General features: G+C 30.7%; 2 protein-coding genes across 5 annotated transcripts in view; both read left to right on the forward strand.

Annotated features, from left to right (window-relative positions):
- LOC128387425 (adhesion G protein-coupled receptor L2-like) overlaps nt 1–11,677 on the forward strand; it is a 69,532-nt gene extending 57,855 nt beyond the window's left edge. For 2 of the 3 annotated variants that reach the window (XM_053346618.1, XM_053346620.1), the window contains exons 8-10: nt 5,418–5,927; nt 8,450–8,488; nt 9,764–11,677. In XM_053346618.1, the coding sequence (XP_053202593.1) occupies nt 5,418–5,927; nt 8,450–8,488; nt 9,764–11,267 (2,053 nt within the window). In that variant the 3' untranslated portion in view covers nt 11,268–11,677. The remainder of the gene's footprint in view (nt 1–5,417; nt 5,928–8,449; nt 8,489–9,763) is intronic. The other variant, XM_053346619.1, reaches the window with a different exon arrangement.
- Nucleotides 11,678–12,549: 872 nt separating this feature from the next.
- LOC128387426 (thyrotropin-releasing hormone-degrading ectoenzyme-like) lies at nt 12,550–20,392 on the forward strand. Of its 2 annotated transcripts, XM_053346623.1 has the most exons (8): nt 12,550–13,757; nt 14,162–14,447; nt 14,530–14,650; nt 15,304–15,461; nt 15,585–15,986; nt 17,216–18,063; nt 18,764–19,290; nt 19,612–20,392. In XM_053346623.1, exons 1-8 carry the CDS (start codon nt 13,165–13,167, stop codon nt 20,010–20,012), a joined length of 3,336 nt encoding a protein of 1,111 aa, XP_053202598.1. In that variant the 5' UTR covers nt 12,550–13,164; the 3' UTR covers nt 20,013–20,392. The 2 variants fall into 2 exon arrangements, with proteins under 2 accessions (XP_053202598.1, XP_053202597.1); XM_053346622.1 differs by having other exon boundaries at nt 12,552–13,757; nt 18,764–20,392.
- The last annotated feature ends 79 nt before the right edge of the window (nt 20,393–20,471 follow it).

A 20,471-nucleotide genomic window follows, 5' to 3' on the forward strand; every position in this document is an offset into this window, starting at 1 on the left:
CCCGTTGGTCCTGAAATGACCATTGTGAATGGATGTTTCAAATAAACGGAATACATTTTTTTGATTACTAATTTCTTTTTATCAACTTTATATTGAAGATGATCAAGATCAAATTACTTTCTGATAGAGCCAGAATCCCAAAAAGAGATTCACCACAAGCTGTTGGTCTTATTCTTCACGCTGCTAAATCAAAAACAATTAAACCTCGAGATAAAGTTGTTGTTCCTACAGATTTACAAATTGAAATTCCAACGGGTTGTTATGGTCGAATTACTCAAAGACCTGGATTAGAATATAATCGCTTCATTGCTGTTGGTACAAGTATTATTGATTCTGATTACCGAGAAAATGTTGGTGTTGTAGTTTTCAACTTTAGTAATGACTATTACAGGATTAATCATGGATCTCGAATCGCTCAGTTGATTTGTGAAAAAATAATAATTCCTGAAGTAGTTGTAGTTAATTAAAAAAGTTTATTGGGACAATAAGAAATTTAACAATTACAAAATTTCTTTTAAATTGATCACTTTTACATTTAAGATGATACATTATATCGTGATCAAAATTTTCCAAATGAATAATTATAAAATTGGTTACACATTTTCTTAAAACATTTCTCAAAGTGTTACGAAAATCTCCAAAAGTTTCGTTTACTCTTATGAAAACAAACTCTTCACGATACGGATGTTTAATTACTTTCATTTTAAATCGTCCAAAAAATCTTTGTATAAAGCTCCAAGATCCTTTATCTTCTTAACACCAGTGATTATAACTTTTTTTGACCGGAAAAATATAACAACTGGTCCTTTTCCACTTTTTCTCCAATATATCCCAGGAAATAATTCAGGTTCCCAAGAGAAACGTTTATTATAAAAAATCTTGTTAAAGTCAAAATCAAATCCAATTGTACTTGATCCAGTGATATTTAAAATCTTTCTCTTGATGATTTTTCCTTGACCAACAATATCATCAGCTATTTTCTTGGACTCCTTTAAACTTTTTGTTCCAGTTACTGTGAATTTTTTACTTGAAAAAACCAAAGCTTTACCATTTGAATATTTAACGATTGCTCCACTAAATCGTTTTGGATTATAATCAGCGTACTTTGTTGGGTCAAGTTTTACTGACGCTTCATATGAAACTACAATGTTTACGATCCTCATGTTGAATAACAACTGATGTTTTATACAATCCTCCTCCTTCTCACTCTCATCTTGGTCTTGATAGGATCTTACTTGCTCACTCAACTTGATCTCCCGAAAATCCTAGGTGTCGCTTAAGTCGAAGTGACTATATAAGACGAGACGATTGTTAGTTTTGTTCATTCTCAAAGTTCTCTTCAACCTTTAAACTTGTGAAACAGTTACATTTTTTTCCTCAACACTAACCATTCTCAACTATTATTTTCTACAGTGAAAAATGGCTTCATATAAATCCGGTAAACGACAAGCTGAAAACGTTACAACAGACTCTGACTCTGAAATTGAAGTGACCAAAAAACGTAAACGGGTCGATTTTAACGAACTTTTCTCTATCAAGTTATCTCCATACCATAAATATCATTGTGCTATTACCAATGGAAAAGCTGAAAAGGATAATATTCTTTTTGTCAATATTCGTGATGGATATTCTGTTTATGGTGCTGGTAAAGGATTGGTTCTTGGATATCAAGAGATTGTCCACATTGAACAACATCTCAACTATACAGAACCTCTTCCTAAATACAAAGCTACTGGTTTACGTCTCACCGGTAAACCAAAAAATGGAAAATATGAATTTACTCGTCAAAAAGGTGATAAGAAAACTATTCTCAACCTCCCAATAACTGTTATTGCCGGTCTCCATCGTATCATTCCATCAATACGATTCATTATGGAAACTATCATAAAGCTTGGAGATGAGAAACAATCACAAATTGACGAGTTTGTACGAAAAGTACAAAAGGCAGTAATGGTTTACATCAAGGATCTTGAAGATAACAACGGGGACTTCACTAAAGCTGATCTTCGTAAAATGTGTTGGATTTACACTGGACTTATTGCCTACTTCAATATTCCAGTCTTTGACAATCCATACGAACCATCAAAACTCGGAGATATCTACGGAGTCAAAGTCGATGATGAGATGCAGACTCGAATTACTGAAGTCATTGACTATGTCATCATCAAGGTTTTCATTTAATCTTACTCATCACTTATTAACCTGATGATGAAATACTTTTCAATTATATCCATTGAGATACAGCTGTATGTATCAACATAACCTTTTTCCATGGATACAATCGTATCACTTTAATTATAACCTATTTTCAAGATACAGCTGTATGTGTCCTTTTAATTATACCATTATTTAATCAATTAAATACATTTTGTAGCCATTAATTACATTGATTATAATTATTCTGGTAATAAAATGGACATTCTATACACTAGAAACAATTCTTCACCTTCGAAAACCCTTAAATACACTTGAAAAGTATATATAATAGGTATTATACATGTTAAAACCATACAGAAAAATTTTCGATTTTTAGTTACATCAGCCGTCGATAGGTGTCACTAGGTTGTCCATAAACTTAATCTTGGATGCTTGACAAACTTTCGACCATATTAATATGTTTACTAAATAATAGATGTCGTTATATGTATTATATCGAAACTACAATTTACAATACAATTAACACAATATAGATGCACTGTTAACGCTTGAATACAATCATTATCTATTATTCCCATTGTATTCTTTAGAAAAAGTTGACCATCTGCTCGTTAAGATTTTTCGTAAACAAAACCATCAATCACATTGACGTTTTGTTAAAAACTCAACATACAATTAACTATAAGCACAAAAGCAATTTAAATCATTTCTATAGATGAAAACTGTCAAGATTAACAATTAACAATGGTTAGAAACAGATTTACAAAGCTGCATTGGAATTTCGTTTGTTCGATTGGTAATTGTATATTTCGAACATAAATCATTTGAATTGATTATAATTGTCAAAATTAACAATGCACAATGGTCAATAATAGATTCTAAAGGGTAAATTGCAATTTCGTTGGGTCAACTGGTTATTATTCACTTCGAGTATAAATACCCCGAAAAAGTTTCTAAGGTCAATTAATTGTGAAAATGGGTCGTAAGAGAAGTATGAAAGCGAAAAGAAGAGGAAAAAATTTCGCCAAAGTTTTAGAATTAGAGATTGAGAGACAGAAAGAATTAGCTCTTTGCAAACAGTTCGGTATCGATAAAGTAGTTTATGTTTCCCTTCCTTTAATTAATCTTGATGATGTGCCCTCTCCTCCACCTCAAGTTCCTCTTCAAGTTCCCGATCCTCCAAAATGTCCCACTCCGGGGATAATCGTAGAACCGATTTCCCCGGCATCATCACCATTAATCGTCAATGACGATATTGTTCATCTTTTTGATGATAATTATTGTGAGGAGGCTCGAAGCCTGGTGACCTTCGAGCCTTCTAAAAGTGATATTGATGAACTCTTCGTCCTTTTGGACGAGAGTTCGAAAAATATGTGTTCATCATCATCATCACAATCATCTAACGATGATAATGTTTTTATTAAAAACAAATTGTGCGAGTTGGAAAACTCAATCAATAAACTTTTCGACTTGGTCGAAAAGTTAGTTCGAAACAAATAAAAAAGTTTCACCGTTAATTGTTTTATGTGTCCAATTTATTTCGTGTTTCGTGTTTCTTTCTTTTTCTCTTTCTTTTCTCTTACTTTTTATTTTCTCTTACTCTTTCTCTTTCTTCTCTTTCTTCTCTTTCTGTGCCAGTGAAGCCTTTTTTTAACTACTAACATTCACCGAGTTTAATTCGGTTTTTCAGTTAATGGAAAAGCCCTTAAGTTGATTCTAATTGATTAGAAAAGGAGTAATTGAAGTAAAATTAATATACAATATCAATTATTATCTTTCATCATGGTGACAAAAAGCAAGAGAGAGAGAGAGATAGAGATAGAGATAGAGAGAGAGAGAGAGATGGAGAGAGAGAGAAGATGAAAGTTCATCTTAAAAATAATCGCATGAACAATTGATGAGGATAAAGTGAAGCTAAAGAAAATGAAAGCTAATGGACTTGCGAAAAGCAACATTTACATTGGTCAATCTCACATTTTGACTCAACTGAGTGACCCAAGAGTCCAGTCAATATTTGGACACGACATTTTAATAGAAACACACATAATAATATGAACAGTAATGAGTAAAGGCAACAACCATAATGATCGATAGTCTCTTGAGTCAATCGATTTCCTGTTGATCGCATAGTCACTTTCAATTGAGATCATTTCATTCAGTTTTATCTCCATCTCTTTTTCACTCTTTCTAATAATATTATTATCTTCTTCCTCTCCGTTTCCATATAATCATCATCATCATCATCATCATCATTATCATCATAAGTTTTATCATTATCACTCTCATTAGTCAGTAGCCATTGGTCAGTATTAAAAGTCATTTCTTGTTCCTCTGTCCCTTGTTTACTATTTTTCATCAACAGGGAAGATGAAACTTTTAATATTATCATGATAATCATTTCGTCTCATTATTATTATGTATATTTTTATTTTTCCAATGAGATTTAAGTGTTATTCAAGCATCTATTTCATTTCTATTCATTGATCACACCCAATTGAATTTAACCCTGTAGCTCTTGAGTAATATACATACACAGAGTAAACTCTCACTTGTTAACTAATGATAATATTACAAATACGATTGATAATGATGAGAAAAGTTGAGACTTGAAATTGATCATCATGATGGAAAACAAGATGAGGAAGAAGAAGATGAAGAAAAAAAAATATATTCTTACTGAATAATATCATCATCTCATTAATTTGTCTTCGGTGTATCAACAAACTCTCAAACTTATATATATATACATAAATATCATGGATATAAAGTAATGATGAAAAGACAACAAAATATATATTAAAGAGATAGAAGTCATTTAATGAGTTGATTTGTTAATTTGCATAAATTGCTTCCAAATTACAGATCATTTCATTTACATGTTATAACTTTTCCTCTCTCCCCATTATGATTAACATTATTATTGAATTCATTTTATTATTATTCTGATGAGTTAGTAACTCTTGTTGATATATAAATTCACTGATTGGTTAATGGTTTATTAGGAGAAGAGATAAAATTAGATTAAACATGAAATTGTCTATTCAGATTGAGTTAATTCAATTCACAATTCTAATCTACATCTCAATGAGAAAAAGTATCATGGTCACACTGATGATTATTCTGTTCAGGGAGAGAGAGAGAGAGTGAAAATTTCCTACTGATGAATTGATTGATTGTTGAATCGTTTCAATGTAAATCAAATTTTCCAAATGTAATCAATTGTTTTAATCAAATTTCTTGTTTTCTTTTCCCAATCTCAGGAATCTTCGTGCTGAACGAACCTTTATCCATACCAATTTGTGCCTTTGTCTATTAGCGGTTCAACTGATTTTCATCTTGGGCATTGATAAAGTTTCCCTTGGTGTATTTTGCTCAATTATCGGTGCAACTCTTCATTATTGTCTATTATCATCATTCTTTTGGATGCTCATGGAGGGAATTCACCTTTACTACATGTTAATTGAGGTTTTTGAACCTCCATCATCTCGTTTACCAATTTATTTTATCACTGCCTATGTTTCACCATTAACTATCATTGGACTCACCCTGGGCTTATCTAGATCACCCTATGGTGGTGGTGGTGGGTCAACATCATCGGTTTGCTGGATAGATTCAAGTGTTGTCCTTCAATCATTTGTCCTTCCTTTGGGTCTAATACTTACTTGTAATCTTGTTTTCCTGGTTATCGCTCAATGTGCCATGTGTAAACATATATCAACCTCTTTTGTCCATAAAGAGGTCAAGCATCAGGATAGGATTAAAAGAATCAGGTAATTACTATTCTTAATCTCTAATTATCTTCCTCTTAATCCAATATCTGTTAATCCCCTTTCCGTCTTATATATACAAAAGTTTATCAAGTCATCAATTGAGAGTTTAATTCAATTCAATTGTCGTCATCGTCATGTTTATATCGCTCGTTGGTCAATCAACTCAATCGTCCCATCGTCTTTCAATTTCAATTGTACCTCATGATAGTTTCATGAAACGTCAATTTTACATGTATTCATATAATTATCGTGTCTTTTTCACTGTTTACCGTTAATTAATTAGTCGGTAACTGTTTACCATGATTACTTACGGTTTAATAACCATAACCATCAACAACAAGTATCATATGAATCTGATGGTTAACTGTTGATGGATAAAGTTGTAAACAGTTTTTGAGTTAATCAAAATTTTAAATTTTACTCATTTCTGTTTTTAAAACTGTAGCTAATTTAATTGATTCAGCCTTCATTTCAGTTGACTGATTAATTAACTAATTTATCACAATCAATGGCCCAGGTAATAGAAAGTGATTTATCTTGAAAAGGGAAACCTAAAATTTTGTTGAGTTGACGTTGTTATTGTTGTTAATTTGGATTAATTTCTCAAACTAATTGGTTGATTAAAAATGATCATCAACAAGTGACAACAATTAAAAAGTATCATTGAGAGATTATCATGTAAATAACAATCAACTTTACACCAAACTCTGGAAGTAAATTTAATTATCACCATGGAGAGAAAAGGAGATTTGTTGTCATTTAATTATTTCAATAGATTAAACTAATTCTGTTCTGATTACTGAGAAATTGAGATCAGGGTAAAGATGCATGAGAATTAATATTTTCCAGTTGATTTACCTGATTAAATTTTTTGGTTTTGTTCCAGGAAGAAGAAAAAAAAAGTTTTCTCTTCTGTAATTAATACTCATTATTTTTGATTATTCTGCTCATTAAGTTGAAATAATTTCATGATAAATTTAGTTGTTTTCTCATGATAATCTCAATTTATATACTTACAGGTAATCAGAAGCAAATATCTGATTATCATACGGATTAAATGAGTGAGGTTTAGTCATGAACTTTTGAGGATTGGATAGTTTATCAGAAATGATTACTAATAAAGATAATTGTTCAATTTTGACTCTTAATTGTTTACTTTTATTCACAATTATCATGTAATTTTATCGGTTGATTTTTTTTTTACCAAAACAAAGATAAATGAATGAACCTTTTCAAGATGATTTAAAAGATGAAGTGATGATGAGAATCCGATGAGAGTAAAAGATATCTCTGAATAATGTTATCCATCGTTGATAATATTACCTTGATTCCCTGAAAATGACCAATAAACTTGAATTAATCTGTTGGATTAATGGATGATCAGTAGGTGAGGATCAATTTCTTTTGGGAAAAGATAAACATTCTTACTTTATATAATATAAGATCAAGGATAATCCTTTTCTCTCTCTCTCTCTCTCTTTTCTTGTTGCTCTTCATCATTTTCATCTTCATCTTTGGGTAAATCGTAAGAGATTAGGAAAAGGTTGAGAAGACAAAAGATCCATGATGATGAAAAGAGGATAAGGACATAAAAGAGTTGAAAATAATAGTAAGAATTGTGGATAAAAATGATCAACTAATCAACTATTAATACAAACAAGGAAAAAGATTCACTTGATCTGTTAATTTTATCTTTGGGATGGTTTTCATTAACTTAAGGCTTTAATCAGTTCTCAATGATTCAACCATCGATATTGATGTTTGCAAGTAAAAGGATTCTCCATGTAAATGATTATTATCCTTGATCATCAGCAATTAGATGTACAATTTACTTATTCCAAGTTAATTGGTTTGTATTCTTGTTCCATGTTGATGTTAATACTTTGAAAGAAAATGTCACTTAACTTGATTGTTTCAAAGTTCCTATTGATCATTTCTGTTTATTTTCGTATTTTATTATTATTATTTTATTCTCATTTCTTTTTTTTGATTCTCATATTAATCTTGAATTCATATTCTTTTTCCCTGATAATATTTATACTGATGGTGATCGATAATGTTTATTAATTGAACGACACTTAATTCAATTTATGGTTGACTGGATCATGATGATTATGATTGAAAACACAAACTCACTCACACAACATGAACTTCATCTGAAACATTGGTTTGCTTTTTGTTCATTTACCTGAATATTATGAAACATGTTCACCCATATTTCTCATCATCATCATCTCATCATTTTCATTATCAACATCATCACTTACCTTTCTTTCAATTTCTTCTGGTTCATTCATCTTTCCATCATCATGATAACAACCATCTCTCTCTCTCTCTCTCAATTTCTAATTTCTTTTTTTGCTTCGTCTTCTGTTGACATGTTACACCAACCGACCTGCATTTTCATGATGAAACATGAACAACAAACTTGATACATCAACTAACTAACTTGGGGCTTCCCTTATATTTAATTTTTAAATTATAATAAATTATTAATCAACTGAATGAAAACTTATTCACAGACGCCAAGCAATTCTAGTTTCAAGATATAAGCAGCTTATGTGAGCATCTTATCATCATTACACTGAATAGTTTCATCTAATTTTCCTCTTCCTTTTCCTCCTCCCAGTCAATTTTAGATTTAATTATATCTCATCTTCCTCTCTCTCTCTCTCTCTCTCTCTCTCTCTCTCTCTCTCTCTCTCTCTCTCTCACTCACTCACTCTTGTTAGTCTATGATAAAAATACTTTTCGCTTTATCTTGAGCTTGAAATTATATTCGCAACAACTAGTTGCTTTAATTGAGCTCAACTTACATTTAGCTCAACATTTTATTCATCATCAGCTTCAGTCTAAGATTATTTATCATCATCTTCCTCTTTCTCTCTCACTTCTTCCTCTTCTTCTATGATATTATGATAACCAACAAATTACATCTTCTTTTGTCTTGAATCTCTCTCTCTCTCTCTCCTCTTGGTTCCTAATCTGGTCCCAATTCCTGTTGATACTTTTTTCTTGATGGAAACCAAATGATAGTCATACCATAACCATAATAGTTATCATGATAACAACAATAATAATAATAATAATGACGATAATGACGATAATAATAATGATAACAATCATCATAACCATCATGATAATGATGATGATTATTATTATGCTTCTGTCAAAATGGAAAAATAAATTTATGCAAATTAAAGTAACTCAGCAAGGAGATTATATTTCATAGGAAAAAGAAATGATAATCAACAAATATAAGAGAGAGAGAGATAAATATTCTTACCGTTTCCATTTAATATCTTTTATCATGTTTTATATAATCAACAGAACAATTAAATTGTCTAGATAATATCGTTAACAGTTAATCAATCAAATGAACATTAAATCATATAACTGATTAGTTGAATATCAAAATTTGACATGATAAATTGTTGAGCATTTTAAATGATCAGATATTTATTTTTACCTCTACTTAGTTTAGATTATCATGATTTGTATGTTCATCTAACAAGAAATTCAATTAACCAAATTGAATTTAGAATGAAGAAAAAACTTGATTTTCGATGATTAAATTTTAATTTAAATTTAAGAGAAGAAGAAAAAAAAGTTGATTAGATAAAATTGGAAACAAAATTAAATCCTAATTGTGTCAATCAAAAGCTTATCGAATCAGTTAAATCAAGTTTGATGACATTTCATTTTTTTTTATTGATGAACAATTTGTATCTCAATTAACCAACTCAATAGATAATATTAACCAATCGTAAATACGTTTTCAATTTGATTTGATTGTTGATCTAATTGTTGTATTAACTTTGATTATTTTCTAATAGGTTATGGGCTCGAGGATCACTTGCTCTGGTCTTTTTATTGGGATTAACTTGGACCTTTGGGATAATCTATGTAACTTTTCCTGGTCTAATTACTGCTTATCTTTTCACCGGATTCAATGTATTCCAAGGATTTTTCATCTTCATCTTTTCATGTTTAATTAATGAACAAGTTCGTCGGGAATATATTCGAACTGTATCAAGATGCTCATGGTTATCATGGTTATGTTGTCAATTATGTTCAACTTTTGATGGAGAAAAGATTAATTCATCAAATCCATTAGATCGAGCTGCTTTTTTCCATCCTTCATCTCATCAACATTCATCCTCATCACCAACAACTCATCATTCATCCTCTTTGATTCAAGCTACTTCAATAACCTCTTCTACCAACACCACAGCTAAACCTTCATCTTCAGGATCCTCTGCTGGTGGTGGTGGTTGTGGTGGTCAAGGGATTCCACTATCATCATGTCCTTATCCTGATACATCTTTCTATCCAGAATCAGAAGAGCCAATGATTGGCTCAGGTTCATCTCAATTACTTTCATCGGCTCGTAAAATGATGACAACATTAGAAGATGGAACCACTCGGATTTATGAACATTCAACTGATCCTGATATTGATTGTGAGATGGAAACCAGAGCTCTCATGGAAGGATTAACTCATTCAGATGCTACCTCAGGTCCTTTGAGACCAATAATCATGAGAGGTGATGTAAGTTTAACTCGAATACCTGGTGAACATTTATATGAATGTATTCCTGAAGATTCTGTTTATCATTCAAACAATTTGCTACATTCAAGTGGATTAAATTGCTCACCATCAACAACACCAGGACAATTTCAACAGAGTTCCAATTATTTACACCATAATCATTCATATCATCAATATCAACAACCATTATCATCAACTTATGTCCACCATAATAATCATCAGCATCACCAAACTATTCATCCCTCTCAGAATCATTCTGAATATCAGCAGCTTCATCAGTTTATCAATAATAAACATCCAATCCATTCAACCGGTAAAATTGGACGAGCCAACAATATTCGTGATAATAATCAATATAATAACATGATGATGATCGGCCCAAATAATACACTTGACCGAAGGTCAAATTTACAACGTTCTAGTGCTTCTAATCATCGAGGCTCATCAGATGAGCTTTTACCTGCAATAATTAGGGACAATACTCGTTCACCTTACGGTTTAACCTCATTGGCATCAACTTCTAATCACCAGCAGCAACGAACTCCTGATGATTTGATTGCTTCTCCCTCCTCCTTGTCATCATCTTCCACCTCATCGGAATCATCATCAACGTCCAATCTTCCAACAACTCGACTTAATATTCCGGTTGCACCACAATCGCCGAAACGAAAACAAAGTTCGAGTAAAAAGTTACGATCTAATAATAAGAAGCCGAAAACAGTGTTTGCCAAATTGAAAGGGAATCAAATTGTCACCACAACGGGAACAATCAATGGAGATTCTTGTTGATTGATTGAGTTAATCATCAACTGATTAAAACAATTAATTGTAAATTAACTCGCTGATTAACTTGATTTGTTTCTTTCTCCTCTCATCAAATGTTATATTCCCAACATTTTCACTTTCATTGCCACTCAAATTGTCTCTGAGAACCAAAAATTTTAAACGTCAACAACAATTAACTAATCATTACAATTAACAAAAACTACAAAGGCTCAAAAATTTTATACATTGATTTGTCTATTAATATAATTAATACAATTGTAATCATATTTAAATTGAAACTGTCCAAATCTTTTCCTTTTGTCAATACTAATTTTTGTAAAAATATATCAACCAAATTGTGAAGGAAAAAAGTCAAAATCAATTGATTATATTAATTGATTAGCCACAAATAAATAATAATATTGACCAAACAATCAGTTAATTTTGTGATAATTTATACAATTAGTAAGATAAATTACTTTGGATTACTTTGATTGTTGATGATCAGTTGATCAATTATTTAATTGTTAAGATTGATTGAATTTACTAGGATAAGTTAAGATGAATTCATTACAATGATTGTAATCTAAACGATATTATCAAATGCGAAGTTGCAATTAAATTTAATTGTCTACAGTGGAAACAATTAAAAGATGATTTACTTTTTCAAGGTGAGTGGTTTTAATTTCTGCAAATTTTTCCATTAAATCGGAGGTAATTTTTTTGCTTCTTATCAACAATTAAGAGAGCGAGAGAGAGACAAGTTAATTAGTCCATTTGATTAGTGACTTTTTGTTACTATGCAAGTTAATTAACGAAAACAACAACAACAACAACAACAAACAATAACAATCAATGTGATTACATGAATATCTCATGTTTGTTTTACAATTAATTGTAATCAATTATGTTCTAGTTTTAAGTGATTGTCATTTTCATTATAATGTACATACAATTTACACTTTGCATCGCAACCGGAACCGGAAAAGAGTGAGAAAAAAAGAAGACATCAGAGGAAAAGAAGATGGAAAAGTCAGAGAAGATGAAGAAGAAGATGATGATGATGAGAGAGAGAGAGAGAGAGAGAATTGGTGGGAGGGGGACAAGAAGTGATGTTAATGCGGAAGATTGGGAAAAATTCCCACAGGCACTCGGTGTTCATGTGACTGTATTATTATTGATTCTGTGAGCATCATGATTGTTCAATTTTCTCAAGGCAAATATATCCTTTTTAGAGGGTAGAAAGACAAACTGATGAAGATGAAAGTGAAGACGTTTATATTATATTATAAGTAGTGAGTATTAAAAGTCTAAGAAAAATATTATAAAAGAGACAAAGTTTCTTGATGATCAATCTTAATCAAACTCAATTAAAGTTAATCAGATCAAACAGTCAACTACTAGTGTGTGTGTATATATATTGTTACTTTGGTAAGTTAGTTAGTTAGGAAACTCAACAATCTTAATTTTTTTTTCTTCTTCTTCTTCTTCATCATTTTTATCATCTTCGTTGTAACTGAGATTCACGAGTCTCTCACTCATCATCATCATTATCAGCATCTTCATCTTCATCAACTCACAAAATGTTATCATCATCTCACTGAATACTCTCAATTATCATCACAATTACAATTCTTGACAATTTTTTTATTCTTTTTTTTTCTCAACAGAACTTTTTTTTTGCTTCTTCTTTTTTTTCTCGTTTTCAATGGTTCTAACTTGATTCTTTGCCTAACAAAGCAAAGTTAATTGTTATTCCTGCTAATGGGCAACACTTAATCAACATAATCTGCATCAAATTAGTTGTCAACAATTGTTAATTATGTGCTAAATTGTGATAACAACAAAGTTTATCTTCAAGTATTAAACAATCAACATAATTATTGTAGTTTAAAAACAAAGTAACAAAATCAAAGGGAAAATGTTTCAATCATTTTATCAATACTTTTTGATATTTTCTGTTTTTATCTTCACAATTGTGACAATTTCATCAACTGGGTCACATTTTGATTCTGTTGATGGTGATTTAATTGCTGATAATGATGAAGATGATGATGATGATAAACGTTTATTTGTTAATAAAACTCATCGATCCAGTCGATTCAATATGTCGATTCGTTTCACCAATAATCGGGAATCAACACCATTGGAACCTTATGTTAGACTTTCATCATTATTATTCAAACCTTATCGTTATCATGTTCACTGGGATCTTACTGAAGGAATTGAAACTTTCTCAGGAACTGTTAACATTTCATTCATGGTTCTTAAATCGACAAATTGTCTTAACATTCAGATAAACACGCTTAATATCAGTTCACTTTCCCTGAAATATCAAGATTCCGGTGATACCATTTTGGTGACAAAAAGTTGGCTCAGTAAATCGGATATTTATGTTATCGAAACTGTTGATAATGTTACTGACCATCAGATGATTTCAATGTTTATCAAATTTACAGGAACTTTTCAAAGTTTAGGTTTTCTTATCCATCAAACAACAACACCAATAACAAGGTGAGCTAATTAATACCAATTTCTTAATTAAATGATTTAACCTTGAAAAAGAAAGATTGATAAAATTAACAAGAGAAGAGAAAGAAAAAAAAAATATCGCGAAAATTAGTTTTCCAATTCTAAACTAGATGGCAGCTCCAATCAGAACAAACTTTTAGATAAAGTTTCAAAGCGAAACCATAACAACTCAAAAGTGTCGCCTCTCAATGGTAATGAAAGGAAACCTTTTTTATCGAGAGGGAAATTCAAATTTTCCATCTTAAAACAACCACCTGATTGATTAAATGGAAAAGTAAATTAGAAATTGACAGTTGACAATCATTTAACAAATTCTGTTGGTGTTAGTTTAATTTGGTTGTCGTTTTGATGATTGTATTTTTTTGTGTTTTTTTCTTTTCAAATAGATACACTTACATGACGAAATTTGAACCAATCCATGCTCGAAAAGCTTTCCCCTGTTTCGATGAGCCCGATATGAAAGCTCATTTTAAAATTAGTGTTAAACATAATTCATCATTGAAAGCTTATTCTAACATGCCCTTGGAAAGTATTGTCAACAGTTCTGAGATTGACTCTCAGAATTGGAGTATATCAACGTTCAAGGAATCACCTCTAATGACGACGTATCTTGTTGCTCTCGTTGTTTGTGACTGTCAACGTTCAATTGCATCGACATCACGAGGAGTAGAGGTGAGAAAGTCAAGTACATTATCAGTATATTGATGAAGGAAAATTAATCACTCTCTCAATTTTATCTTCCTTATATATTCAGATCGGAATAATAACATTGAAAGAAGACTCGAATAAAACAGATTACGCTTTATCTATTACCGTTAAGTGTATGGAATTTTTTCAACAATATCTTGGGATCGAATATAAATTCCCGAAATTAGGTTAGTATATTTATATTCTTAACAAGAACTTTGTTCAGATTTTATTCAGATCTCCATGAAAACAAAAACGACCAAGAAAACTTTACATCGAGTTGAATGGTAACTCACTAGATGTCATTTCGATTCCGCGAAAATTTTCCGACTTTTGATATAAAAAAAAACGATTACACTTTAATTGATCAGCATGATACTGATTTTCCAGGAATTGTTCAGTCGTTAAGCTGAAAAAATCCTTAGAAAAACAATCATTACGAACATTCATTGAGAAGAAAAGTTTCTCTATTCCTTTGATCTATCAAGGTTATTTACTATTATTTCATGTTCGATAAATTAGTGGAATTCATCTAGTCAATTATATCAATTCTATCATGTTATTATTATCATTATATTTTCACCATTCGATTATCAAATGTAAACATTAAAAGATGAACAAATTGTTTATTCAACCAAAATTCTTGCTGGAAGAAAAAATTATAATCAATTGGCTCGAAATTTGAACATTCATATGGCAAAGAGATAAATTATTCATCTGAACGATGAAACGATTTTTTCATGATGGAAATCTATCTGAACTGTTTAACCATTGATGATCAAGATTATCTTTATTGTTAGAAATGAAGAGAATAATAATTTAATTCTGTTTCTATTAATAGATATTTTCGCTGCTCCACATTATCCATCATTCGGAATGGAACATTCTGGCTTAATTATCCAATTCTATCATCGAATCTTATATCAAAAAGATGGCGATTATGAGGTTTACAATAAGGAATGGATTCTGTATACAACAGCTCATGAAATCGCTCACCAAGTGAGTTATCAAATTGAAAAGAAATGTTAATCCAATTAACGATTTAAACTTAATATTTATCCATCAAGTGTGTCATTTGATTCATTATACTTGATTCATTAATCTATCTCCATTCACGAATAGTGGTTCGGTAATCTGGTAACACTACGCTGGTGGGAACACACTTGGCTTAATGAGGGTTTCGCCACGTACTTTGCCACCAAAGCTGTCGAACATGTTGACCCTGGAATGTCCTCTGATGATCTATTTTTAATCAATCGATATCGAACCTCACTTGCATACGATTTACGTGGTATTTACAATCCATGGAATCGGACAGTAGCACCGATAGCAAATGCTAATCAGATAAAACAATCTTTCAGTTGGTTAAGTTATCAGAAAGGTGGAAGCATTTTAAGAATGATGGAAGACTTTATTCACCATGATAACATGACCAAACTGATTCGATCCTATTTAACTAAACATTCTGATTCCAATGTGGTTACTCGGGATTTCAGTGAAGAGGCTGAAAAATATTATTCAGAGGTAAGTTTGATATCCATTGAAAGGAAAAAATCTCACCAACAACTCAAGTGATCATCATGTTAATTAAATTGTCCAAATTGATAAACAATCTTTGTGTCCTACCAATAGGACACTTGAAGAGCTCGAATACAATTAGAGAGAAAATTTCAATCATCTTTATCACTTGTGAGCGAAAATTATTTCAATATATTATTCAGTTGATCTGATTCATTATTGATTTTCAAAGTGAATTTTTATTCTTTCATCAATCAAATGAAAAACAAGCTCATCGAATCTGAGTATTTCCTCGAATAGTTATCATTTATTATTATTACTATTTTCTCTGTGAATTGAATAGGAAATTTAATCCTTTGTTCGCATGGTGTTTAACTGAATTTTGAAAAATGTTCTTTTTCACAGAACTTTTTTTTTCTTCAACCTTTGATGAGGAAGAAGATGAAAAATATTATTATACATAATGTACGAACTTATCATCAACCCATTTCACTGAATTATCTTCATCATTATCATCATCTTTCTGTTCTTGTTCATGTTTACATGGGGTTTAAACCAACACTCTTTTTCAATTTCCAAATGAAAACAGAGAGATAGAAAAAAAAAGTTCTCAACTCGATTTTTTCTTCTCCATCCTGATTTCTATTCATATTCATTTGCTTGTAAAGATAAATGGGAACTCTATTGAAAAGTGTAATATTTTTATGAGTAAACAGCGAAAAAAGTAAATGAATTCAAGTCACCAAACAGAATCAAAGACTCAGAGACAATGGTGAGCATGAAATAGTTTCCATTTTTCATTTGATAGATTTAACATTTAATCTTTCGAGTCAATCAAACTTTTATCAAGGGGACAAAGAACATTATATCAAATAAAAAAGATTCGAATAAGGTCACTTGTTCCACTAACCCGCGATCCTCGAACTCTAATATTTTATGGATCATTGGACAAGAACTTTATTTCTCCATGTTGTTTACTCGCAATCAGAAACTGGGAATTTTCTCTCCCTGTAGATTATAAGATAAAGTGATTTCTTTTTCGTTCTGTAAAACTGAACATTAACTAAAGATAATCTTTTTTATATTTTTCGTCTAAAAGTATATTCGGATTAGTTGATTAAGTCTACAGTCAATACGTTGGTTTCATATTTTTTCTCTCTCTTTCTCTCATTCTTTTGTTTTTTCTTTGGATTATCTATTCTTATATTATTCTTATATTATTCTATGAACATTAGATTAATATGACTGAATTCATCGATTCATGGACTCAACAATCAGGAAGTCCAATAATAACTGTTACACATAATAAGAATGGAACTGTTCGTCTGAGTCAAATATCATCTTTAGCTCTTAAATCATACAAGGAATCTCTATCTTCCAGGAATCCTGATTCTCAGGAGAATTCGATTAATTCAACTGATTCTCTGACCATGGAAAAAAATTCTCCTCATATTGTTTCGTCTTCTTCTTCATCAACAGTTCCACCAATTCCATCATCATCATCATCATCATCTAATCGATTAGTTAACGAATCATCGGTAATCTGGTTAATTCCAATAACATATAAAACTTCCGATGGATCTTCAGGATTAATTTGGTTAACTAAATCAAGTCAAGAGTATCGATTATGTGACAATTGTTCATGGATTGTGTTTAATGTTAACAAAAAGGGTTATTATATTGTTAATTATTCTCATAATCAATGGTTAACAATAATTGATGCTCTTAATTCTGAGCCTGAATCATTTTCACCGCAAACATTTACAGGTTTACTACTTGATGTTTATTATTTATTTGAACTTGGCTTAGTTGAGGTTGACATTTTTTTCAACCTAATGTCAAATGTCAAACGTTATTCATCATTGGGATCACTTTGGTTAGCCTTAAATTGGTCCAAAGTTTCATTTGCGGCTCCATCTTTTGGAGAAGGTCGCTATCTATTATATAAATATCGACGAGATTTACTTGAATCAATATACGAAAAAGTTTCAATGGTATCATCTTCATCTCCATCATCATCAATCTCATCATCTCCATCCTCATCCTCATCATTAAAAATACCTCAAGAGCCATATGACAAAATGTAAGTTGAGTTTATCACCTGATGAACATTTTTATTTTTAGGTCAATCTGGTCAACTGGTCAGCAATGTTTACCTATTGAGTAACCATCAAGTATTATTATTATTACATGAGAAAATAACGATTCTCATAATTAGAGAATTAACATTTCAACCAATGAAGAAATTTCCATTTCCATTAATATTAAATATCTTTGAGATTTTATCTGTGACTTTATTATTTAGAAAATTGAAATTCTAAAAGTAAACTTTTAAATTGGAGCTTTAGAATAAGTTTCAAGTTGTTAATTTAAATTCTGATCTAGATGAAGTTGAACTTTCAATTCCATTATATATATAAATTCACTTCGTTGCTTATCCTTGAATCGTTAGTAAAGCTTAATCAGTGAACGAAGTTTCCAAATTTACATATGACAATAATCACACACAAAATTGACTTGGAAAACAATACAATATATCCAAATGAATTTGTTTATCTTATTCATGTAGAAACAACTTAGAATCCAATTATTATTATTCGGCTAATTGTTGATGCGATTAAAAAAGTTGAGTCAATTATCTCATGGATCATGATTCCTGAACTTAATGTATAACATATAATTCATTCAATTTTTCATTCTTCCTCTTGTGAAGTTTATTCATTGTTTCATTTTTCTGATGCTTGATTTTCTTCCTCTTCCTTTATTACATTTTTTACTTTCAGGGTAATCAGATATGAACTTCTTGAAGATGCATGTGAAATGAAAGTTCCTGATTGTCTTGGAGATTCTTCAAAATATTTATCATCATGGATCGAAAATGGAACTTATATTCCAAGTTATCTACAGCATGTCGTATTTCGCCATGGAATGGCGACTTTGAATAATGTTACTTATTGGGAATTCATTTTGAATAAACTACTTACCGGTAATTTGAACGGGATTAAAGGGACCGCTTTAATCAGAGGATTATTCGCAATTAAAGATGATAATCTTAGGGAGAAAGCTTATTCCCTATTAAAGGATACAGAATATGAGATCGAAGCTTCAGTTTTAATTGAGACCAAATGTCCAACGATTTCGAGTAAACCAAATCCATCTAAATTGTCTGTACTTAAATGGTTGATTGAGACTAATTCTTATGGTTTCCCTTGGCGAAATGAGAAAAGTTCAATGATATTGAATTTAATTAATTCGGTGAACCATCAATCATCAACAGAGAATCAAATTAATTTGGTTAATCAGCTATTAGGTAATCCAGTTAATCCATTCAGTTATTCAATTAATCTATTACTATTATCACCTTCTTCATCTTCATCAATGGAGATTAAAGGTTCAATTGATTTAAATTATAAATTAAATGGAACCACAAAATATTGCTCCTTGATCATTGGATCACAATTAACTATTACAACAATCACTGTTTACTCAATTGATTTAGCTAACAATCAATTTGAACAAAGGAAACAATTAATTGCTAATTCATTTCATTATCGACGCAACAATTTGTTCATCATTGAATTTCAATCAATTCTTCAACCAGGTTACTATCTGATTCATTTAACATATTCAGGAAACTATTCACCGGCAATAATAATGATCGATCAACAATCTAATCACAATCAGGATCAAATTAACAGATCAACTTTGAGGAGTATCAATGGTCCTAAAAGTTTCGAGTTGAAAGGAGGATTCAATTTATTTCCAACCTTTAATCATTCAATTGGTTCATCTCCGAGTTTCAATATTAATCTTGTCTATCGTTTAACCGCCGCTCAACCTTTGGCCTCATCAAGTTCATCGTCGGGATCTCATGAAGGTCCAACGATAATTCATTCGGCATCAACCGCTTTTATCAATATTCTACCTGAACAATTACGAATCTATTTATCACCAGACAAGGTTCGATTAACTCGATTAATTGATTCTGACAATGGAACTGAACTTTTTTTACCATTCGATAATTCAATCTAATCGAAACAGTATCAAACTCTATTTATTGTAATTATCGACCTTTCAATTTATCTCAAAGTGTCATTTCTAATTAACTAATTAACTCTTGGAACCATGTGACAATTTAATTATCAATAATATTGTCAACACTATTTTCACTCATTAATTGATTTTGTTGATAATTAAATCGTTCGGACAAGAAGAAAAAAACTAATCACAATCAATTAATACAATTTCCATGTAAACAACATGAGCTTATGATAAGTTAATCCATAAGTTTGACTTTATCAGGAGATTAATTTAATAGCGATAATATTATCCATGGATTTGAATCAAGATTAAGATGATGGAGAGGAAAAAGAATTAAAAAAAAAGTAATTAAATGAACAAATAATTTCTTATTATAAGTTTCGTAATCTTTTCATTATATTTCATGTTCTTGATCAACTTCAATCATATCTTTTGTGTTCACGAATTAAT

Source organism: Panonychus citri, unplaced genomic scaffold (assembly GCF_014898815.1).
Source record: "Panonychus citri isolate SS breed McGregor unplaced genomic scaffold, ASM1489881v1 Contig00090, whole genome shotgun sequence".
Classification (NCBI taxonomy): domain Eukaryota; kingdom Metazoa; phylum Arthropoda; class Arachnida; order Trombidiformes; family Tetranychidae; genus Panonychus; species Panonychus citri.

What these genes read in the sequence shown, in the direction of transcription:
- LOC128387426 (XM_053346622.1), top strand. Translation starts at nt 13,165, where the DNA reads ATGTTTCAATCATTTTATCAATACTTTTTGATATTTTCTGTTTTTATC. An exon ending in CTCATGAAATCGCTCACCAA is followed by an intron (nt 15,462 to 15,584) that starts GTGAGTTATCAA and finishes ATTCACGAATAG; the next exon opens with TGGTTCGGTAATCTGGTAAC. An exon ending in CAAGAGCCATATGACAAAAT is followed by an intron (nt 18,064 to 18,763) that starts GTAAGTTGAGTT and finishes TTTTACTTTCAG; the next exon opens with GGTAATCAGATATGAACTTC.